Here is a 9,225-nt window from a genome sequence, read left to right as displayed (position 1 = left end):
TATGCTTCCAACTAGCAAAATTAGTACCATCAAAGTAAGGACCTCTACGGTGATAATTTCCCTCGCTAGACGCCATACTCTCCTAGGTTGTGAAACCAAGGCTATGACCACCAAAAGCTATGGAGATCAAGCAAATGGAGACCAAAGCTCTGATACCACTTGTAGGATCGAAAGTATGTCTAGAGGGAGGGGGGTGATTAGACTACTTGACCAAATAAAAACTTAACCTTTTCCCAATTTTAGTTCTTGGCAGTTTTTAGCTAATTTAGGACAAGTCAAGCAATCATCACATAATTCAAGCAAGCATGCAAAGAGTATATAGGCAGCGGAAAGTAAAGCATGCAACTTGCAAGAATGTAAAGGGAAGGGTTTGGAGAAATCAAACGCAATTGGAGACACGGATGTTTTTCCCGTGGTTCGGATAGGTGGTGCTATCCTACATCCACGTTGATGGAGACTTCAACCCACGAAGGGTAACGGTTGCGCGAGTCCACACAGGGCTCCACCCAAGGGTAACGGTTGCGCGAGTCCACACAGAGCTCCACCCACGAAGGGTCCACGAAGAAGCAACCACCCACAAAGGGTCCATGAAGAAGCAACCTTGTCTATCCCACCATGGCCAACGCCCACACAGGACTTGCCTCACTAGCGATAGATCTTCACGAAGTAGGCGATCTCCTTGCCCTTACAAACTCCTTGGTTCAACTCCACAATCTTGTCGGAGGCTCCCAAGTGACACCTAGCCAATCTAGGAGACACCACTCTCCAAGAAGTAACAAATGGTGTGTAGATAACGAACTCCTTGCTCTTGTGCTTCAAATGATAGTCTCCCCACCACTCAACTCTCTCTCATAGGATTTGGATTTGGTGGAAAGAAGGTTTGAGTGGAAAGCAACTTGGGAAGGCTAGAGATCAAGATTCATATGGTAGGAATGGAATATCTTGGTCTCAACACATGAGTAGGTGGTTCTCTCTCAGAACATATGAGTTGGAATGGTGTGTGTGTTCTGATGGCTCTCTCTTCGAATGAGAAGGAGGTGGAGGGGTATATATAGCCTCCACACAAAATCCAACCGTTACACACAGTTTTCCAATCTCGGTGGGACCGAATCAACAAACTCGGTCGGACCGAAAATGTAAACCTAGTGACCGTTAGAGATTTTCGGTGGGACTGACATGCAACTCGGTAGGACCGATATGGTTAGGGTTTGGGCATAACGTAATCTCGGTGAGACCGATTACACAAACTCGGTGAGAGCGAATTTGGTAATTAGCTAACCAGAGAGTTGGTCAGGCAAACTCGGTGGGACCGTTTGCTCTTTCGGTGAGACCGAGTGGAACTCGGTGAGACCGAAAAGTTACAAAGGGGAAACACTGAGTTTACATTGCAATCTCGGTGGGACCGATTCGCTCTTTTGGTGAGACCGAAAAGTTACGAAAGGGAAACAGAGAGTTTGCAACCCCATCTCGGTGAGACCGAGATCCCTATCGGTAGGACCGAATTGCTAGGGTTTGGCAGTGGCTAATGACAAGTGAAACTCGGTGGCGCCGGATAGGAAGAATCGGTAGGACCGAGTTTGGCTTAGGGTTTAGGTCATATGTGGATATGGGAAAGTAGTTGAGGGTTTTGGAGCATATCACTAAGGCACATGAAGCAAGAGGCTCATTAAGCAACACCTCATCCCTCCTTGATAGTATTGGCTTTTCCTAAAGACTCAATGTGATCTTGGATCACTAAAATATAAAATGAAGAGTCTTGAGCTTTTGAGCTTGAGCCAATTCTTTGTCCTTAGTATTTTGAGGGTTCCACTTTCACATCCATGCCATGCCAATCATTGAGCTTTCCTGAAATAATCATCTTGGAATAGCATTAGCTCAATGAGCTATATGTTGTTATGAATTAGCAAAACCACCTAGGGATAGTTGCACTTTCACCTTCCACTTCTCCACCTTCATCACCGATACCTTCCCCTTCTCCACCTTCATCACCGATACAATCCCCGTCTCCACCTCCAGTGATTCCACCTCTTCCCTCTTTTCCTTTCCATTATACTCGTCGTCCATGTGTTGTGGATGAGTCTACTGATGTGCCCTCTACTTCTGGTGTGTCATCTTCCTCCTCTCAGCCGACTTATGGTATTCGTTCTCGGCCTTGTCCGCCCCCTGACCGATATTCTCCTTCTCGCTATGGTCTTTCGACCGTTCTTGAGCCGACTTCTTATCGAGATGCCGTTGTTCATCCTGAATGGCAGTTTGCGATGGCAGAGGAGATTGCTGCCCTTGAGCGCACCAGCACATGGGATCTAGTTTCTCTTCCTCCCCGTGTTCGTCCCATCAGTTGTAAGTGGGTATATAATGTTAAGACTCGCTCTGATGGTTCTCTTGAGCGTTATAAAGCTCGTCTTGTGGCTCGTGGCTTTCAACAGGAGTATGGTCGTGATTACGATGAGATGTTTGCTTCTGTGGCCCATATGACCACTATTCGCACCCTTCTTGCTGTGGCCTCTGTTCGCCACTGGTTCGTGTCTCAGCTTGATGTTAAGAATGCCTTTCTTAATGGTGAGTTGCGTGAGGAAGTTTATATGCAGCCACCACCTGGGTATTCAGTTCCCGATGGCATGGTTTGTCGTCTTCGTCGCTCTCTCTATGGCCTTAAGCAAGCCCCCCGTGCTTGGTTTGAGCGTTTTGCCTCTGTGGTTACTTCAGCTGTTTTTTTGCCCAGTGCTCATGATCCAGCGCTATTTGTCCATCTTTCTGCTCATGGTCGCACTCTTCTTCTTCTATATGTTGATGACATGATCATCACTGGCGATGATTCTGAGTACATTGCCTTTGTCAAGGCCCGTCTCAGTGAGCAGTTTCTTATGTCTAATCTTGGTCCTCTTCGTTATTTTCTCGGGATTGAGGTATCCTCCACCTCTAATGGTTTCTTTATTTCCCAAGAGAAGTATATCCGGCATCTTCTTGCTCGTGTGGCTCTTAGTGATGAGCGCACTGTTGATACTCCTATGGAGCTCAATGTTAACCTTCGCGCTTCTGATGGTGAGCTCTTGTCAGATCTGACGCGTTACCGTCATCTTGTTGGAAGTCTTGTCTATCTTGCTGTCACTCGTCCAGATATCTCTTATCCTGTCCATATTCTGAGTCAGTTTGTTTCCGCTCCACTTCAGTTCACTATAGTCACCTTCTTCGTGTTCTATGATATCTTCGTGGCACGATTTCTCATCGTCTCTTTTTTCCCCGTACCAGCTCGTTACAGCTCCAGGCCTATTCAGATGCTACATGGGCTAGTGATCCTTGCGATCGCCGTTCACTTTTTGCTTACTGTGTTTTTCTTGGTGGTTCTCTCATTGCCTGGAAGACGAAGAAACAGACCGCAGTTTCCCGTTCGAGTGCAGAGGCCGAGTTGAGAGCTATGGCTCTTTTGACGGCAGAGGTGACTTGGTTACGATGGTTACTAGAGGATTTTGGTGTTTCTATTACTACACCCACCACTCTCTTATCCGACAGTACAGGTGCCATCAGTATTGCGCGAGACCCTGAGAAGCATGAGCTTACCAAGCATATTGGTGTTGATGCTTATTATGTGCGCACTGATGTGCAGGATCGTGTTGTTGCTCTTCAGTATGTGCCTTTCGAGTTACAGCTAGCGGATTTCTTCACGAAGGCCCAAACTAGAGCGCAACATAGATTTCACCTCTCCAAACTCAGTGTTGTGGATCCACCATGAGTTTGAGGGGGGGGGGGGGTGTTAGAGTTATATTGATGATGGCCTTTGGCCTTTTACATTCTAGCCTTTTGGCATTCTCTTGTACATGTATATATTGTGGCTTTGGCCTCCTAGTAATACATGTTCCATTTTCCTAACAGAATTATCCTCCCAACATCTTATATCATCGCCATGGAGGATGAGACTCATTGATGAAAGTGATGCAGGAGTTTGCGTTGACGAATCCAGTAATTGACACCGAGAGTGGGTTGTGTACATGGTGCTGGTAAACATAAAGGAGACCACACCAATTTCTTTTTCAATGAATTCTACCTCATACCGACACTCTTGTGCTCACGTCCCCTCGCTAGCAGCATTGTCCTCATCTCTGGCGAGCACGTCTATGTGCAACATCGCCTCCACCAACTGTTGGGTCGCAACCTCTGTGTTTGCGGCGACGACCACGAACATCTCTACACCGACCACAACCTTTACCCCTCCTGCATCAGGCGACGTCAACTCCGTGCTTGCTCAAAACACGACCACTCTCTTGGTTCGCAAGGATGAACTCCACTTCGTGCCACCCACTGGTATCAACATGCCTTCTTCCAAGCTCGTCGTGTCCATTGTGCTCCCTCCATCCTCGACCGCGCGTGACGTCGTTGCCACAACATCAACAACCACAATATGCTTGACCACCGTCCGTAAGGGGTGTGTACTCGATGAAGCGTTAGCTACATCCTCCCCAGTGGTCATACTGGCTTCCTTGACCACTCGCTCAATGTCAGCAACTTCCACGATGATATCTAAGGTCATTCACATGCCTGCCGCTACTCCTGGGCCGTCCTCATCTGGCGACACTGACATCGTCATTAGCCTTCCCGTCACTTGTCACCCTTCAAAAATAAATAATTAGCAATTAATCTCTTATCTTTGTTATTCCAATAAAGCAAATCAATCATGGGCACATACCTATTTTGCCTGTTTAAGCAATGACAGAAAAATCTATGCTTTATAAACAAAACATAATTTTTTTATTCTACCTGTTTTGCATCATAATTTATCCCGTATGGTCCTCCTATATATTGTGTTAAAAATAATAATATTTGGATCAGCGGCAGCGCAAGAGCACATACACAGTCCATTTTGTTTTTGATAAAGATCAAAATTGGGCCAGTGCCACAGGCCTTCTGTACCGAGCGTGGCCCAGCCCACAAACATTTTGGGATTCCTTATAGACCTATAAAATCGTATCCCACTACTCGCGGCCGCCTCCAAACCCTACCTCCGTGGCCGCCTCCAAACACGCGAAGAAAGGGCGAAAGCACCATGTACACGGCGAGGAAGAAGATCCAGAAGGACAAGGGCCTCGAGCCCTCCGAGTTCGAGGACTCCGTCGCGCAGGTAGCTAAGAAGCCCTCTAGTCTCACGTCACTGCTGTTGCGCGTGGTCTCTGCGCTCCGTGTTTCACCACCGCGGTTTCGTGTTTGTAGGCATTCTTCGACCTGGAGAATGGCAGCCAGGAGCTCAAGAGCGACGTTAAAGACCTCTACATCAACGCCGCCTTGTAAGTCATCAGCCAGTCTTAACCTTGATTTTCGTTTCTGTTGAGTAGCAGTCCAAGTGGTAGCGAGGTGTGATGGTTTCTGGTTTGTGCTGCCTCGTGTTGCAGCCAGATGGATGTTACAGGGAACAGGAAGGCCGTAGTCATCCACGTGCCGTACAGGCTCCGCAAGAACTTCAGGAAGATCCACGTCAGGCTTGTCAGGGAGCTCGAGAAGAAGTTCAGCGGCAAGGTTAGTGAATTGCCATTCACCTTGTTAGATTCCTTTCCTTTGAGAACAGTGTGATATACAGTAATCAGTATTTCACATAGGAGTAAGTTGGAGTAAGTTCGCTAGTCCGAAGGATTGCTTATGTGTTGTAGATTTCGTAGACAAAGATGGTATTCCCCTACAGCTATAGCAGTATACTGCTTTACCAGAGAGCATGCCTGTATGCTCCTCCTGAATCCTGTTATGTTTTGCACTACACTCTGCTGCTAAAAATACAATGCGATACCTCTGTGTGTGTGGAATGTTCACCATTATGCTTCCTAGTCTACAACTAGGATGCTGTACTCTTATGGGCATGTGTTTTCCGTTTGGAAGAGTTGTATTTACTCAAATGCTGTGGCAGTTTTTTCTTATTTCCTTCTTTGTCAGGTGCCATTTACAATGTTTGTCATCTTCTATTCAATGTTACTGGTTTAAAGTCGAATTTGGTTGTTCGTCTAACGTTATTGCAGAGTAATTATTGTATTCATGTCACTTCCCTGCAATTGCCAAATAATACTCTGTTTGAGAAATTTCTTCATGTCTTTCGCCTAGCAAAATGCCAAACCCCCCCAATTACGCTGAAGCAAATGTTAGCCATTGTCCCGTTTGTTCCGTGCTTGTTGAAATGTGTGGTTGACTATGACTCAATGCAGGATGTTGTTATTGTTGCAACAAGGCGGATTGTGAGGCCACCCAAGAAGGGTTCTGCTGTTGTTCGCCCTCGTACCAGAACTTTGACCGCTGTTCATGATGGTCTTTTGGAGGATGTTGTGTACCCAGCTGAGATTGTGGGGAAACGTGTCAGATATCGCCTAGATGGCTCAAAGATCATTAAGGTAAGATTTGACCACTGCATTGATATAGCTGATTATTGTCTAGACAATTTTTGATTAGCTTGAACTTTTACATCTCTATTTCACTCTTGTAATTTCTTCCGAATTGATCAACATTGACGCTTTTGGTCCAAACAATTTTTTGTTGGTGCGCTGTTTATTTTACTGGTGTTGTTGCAGATCTTCTTGGACCCGAAGGAACGCAACAACACAGAGTACAAGTTGGATACCTTCACTGCAGTGTACCGCAGGCTTTGTGGCAAGGATGTTGTGTACGAGTACCCGGTTGCCGAAACTGCTTGAAGATCCATATTTATTTGCATATTGGCCCTCTTGTTCATGTATTGAATTTGCGACGGCTTGCTTGAGCTCGTTGTTTCTCGGATCATGTATTCGAAAAATCAAAAATATAGCTGTGATGCCAAACCTAAATATTTGCTAGTTCGAGATGGTAACGAGTGAAAAGTGTTGAATTTTGAGCTTTAAATTAAGTTGCACTTGTTATATTTACGGGACGAGTGAACACTGAGTTAGGGCCTGTTCTGATCTCCTCCCACTCCATACTTCTAAAAACTTCTGCTTGAAGCCAGCCCGAACGGATTAGCTTCACGAAGCTAAAATTCAGGAAGCTGCGATGGGCTGTAGTTCATTTTTTCGAAGCGACAGATTCCCAGCTTCCTGTTTTCGTGAATCTGAAGCTGCTTGTTATTTACGGCCGAATTGCCACCGCCAAGAAAAACGTTTCGCTCAACTCCCCCTCGCTCGATCCCGCAGGTCAACCTGGTCGCACACAACTCCCTTCCCCTCGCTTCTCTGTAGCCCTACCGCCGCCGCCACGCCCGGCAGCCCCCGTCGCCGGCCAAATCGTTGACTTAACTACAGAACCGGCCGCCCCAGTCTATTTCCCGCCGGATCCCATCGTCTTCGCCGTCCGTCGCGCCTGCTGCAAGGAGCTGCAACCCCATGGCTCGGAGGAGCCGGCCCCAACGCCATTGACGCCCAAGCGACGCTCCCAAGCCAGGAGTGGCACGAGGACGACCGCACCTCCAAGCATAAACTGCAAGGTGAGCTCGTCCCCTTCTCTTCTTCCCTATGGATTGGTGTCCTCGCATGTCCTCTGTTCTGTACATCTGTGCAGTTTATTTTCAGAGTTGTATTTGTTGTGTGCAAATTCCTACAGTAGAACCTATTGTTTGTTGTGCAAATCTGGAATATATGTGCAATTCTGGAATCATAAGCTTTAATGCATATTGCTATGAGGGTACTGCCATGAGTGCTAACCTGTTGCATCATTCAGAAAAGTGAAATACAGTTTTGGGTATGCAGAAAATGTACTACTACTCTGAAGTATATGTGTGCATAAGTTAATGCATATTTCTATGTGGGTACTGCCATGAGTGGTAATGTGTTACAATTTTCAGAAAAGTGAAATACAATTTTGGCTATGCAGAAAATGTACTGCTATATGTTTGCAATTTATTATCATGAGTCTAGTGGTGTATGCGTGCAAATGTACTGCTAGTTCAGATATTACATGCCCTTGGCTGTGTAGAAAAGTATAATTTTTGTATTTATCAAAGTGACATGCATTTTTTAGAGAAGTTTCAAGTATGGCTGGGGCTGCTGAATGGAGCGTTGAAAACACTCAGATTATGTGCGAGTTGTTTGCTGAGCAAGTGAATGCCGGAAATATAGCAGTACCTCGATAGTGCGGCGGTGACCATTGGAATCCCTCTTCCGGCATACCTCCCCCCTCTAGTGCGGCGGTGAAAGCCGCCATCAATGTTGATGAGATCGAAGATCTTGATTTGGATGATACTGAAGAACAAACATCTCAGGCAACACCTACTTCATCTAAAGTGAGGCTTGGGATCGTCATTCCGGAGAAGAACAAGAAACCAAAGACCGCACAAGTGATGTGTGAGCAAGTTACAAGAATTGGTGACATTGCTGAGGCTTCTCACTCATCATTCCAGTCTTTCATGAAGCAAGATAAGGCAAACTGTGTCACCTCGGTCATGGATGAAGTCATTGCTTGTGGTGCAACAATAGGTACCGATGAGTTCTTCATGGCTAGCGAGTTGTTTATGAAGAGGGCGCAAAGGGAGATGTTTCTTTACATTCCTCTTGAGTCTCGAAAGAGTTGGTTGCGTAGGAAGTATGACTTGAAGTATGGGAACTAGTTTACATGCCTACCATATATGTGTGATGGGCATGTTTTATGCTGAACCTAGTGCTTGATACCATTTCATCTTTTATGTTGAACCATCTTTTATGTTGTTGAAACATCTTTTATGTTGTTTAACCTATTGTTTGCTATTTACTAATGCATTTTGTGGAACCATTTGCTATTTATGAATGCATTGTGAACCAGCTCTATGTTTATGTTGTTAGACCTAGTGTTTGCTATTTATGTATGTATTATGTATATGTTCTTGATCCAATTGGTTCTAACTTGTGTTTCATATGTTGACGGTTGTTTATTTGCAGATGTCATCGGATAGTGAAAGTGACGATGACACAAATTATGAAAGAAAGAAAGTTATGGTTCTCCAATATCAACATGATATGGCCATGCTTTATTCGGCTATGTCATCAATAGTTGGGAAGTATTGCAAAAGTTGGGTCATGAAGGCCGACCCTAGGACATCTAGGTTGAGTGGTTTTGAATGGTTGCGAGAGACTATTGGCACACCCGAAGAGACGTACACAATGTTGAGAATGAATGCAAATGTGTTCTTTGATCTTCATGACAAGTTGGTGGCGGAGTATGGCCTCAAAGAAACATGTTTTGTTACCACTTATGAGTCTCTTGCTATGTTCTTGTGGACCTTGGGCGGTTGTGAATCAAACAGGAGAACCCAAA

At 45.6% G+C, this 9,225-nt stretch overlaps 1 protein-coding gene across 1 annotated transcript; it reads left to right on the top strand.

The window, feature by feature from the left end:
* Positions 1-4,956: 4,956 nt before the first annotated feature.
* On the top strand, positions 4,957-6,846 carry LOC125553759 (40S ribosomal protein S7). The gene is made up of 5 exons (XM_048717478.1): positions 4,957-5,113; positions 5,203-5,276; positions 5,382-5,505; positions 6,180-6,362; positions 6,540-6,846. Exons 1-5 carry the CDS (start codon positions 5,039-5,041, stop codon positions 6,660-6,662), a joined length of 579 nt encoding a protein of 192 aa, XP_048573435.1. The 5' UTR covers positions 4,957-5,038; the 3' UTR covers positions 6,663-6,846.
* The last annotated feature ends 2,379 nt before the right edge of the window (positions 6,847-9,225 follow it).

The sequence above is a fragment of the Triticum urartu genome, chromosome 1, assembly GCF_003073215.2.
Source record: "Triticum urartu cultivar G1812 chromosome 1, Tu2.1, whole genome shotgun sequence".
NCBI lineage: Eukaryota > Viridiplantae > Streptophyta > Magnoliopsida > Poales > Poaceae > Triticum > Triticum urartu.
Note: the sequence above shows the minus strand (reverse complement) of the source record. Positions and strands in the feature narration are given on the sequence as shown.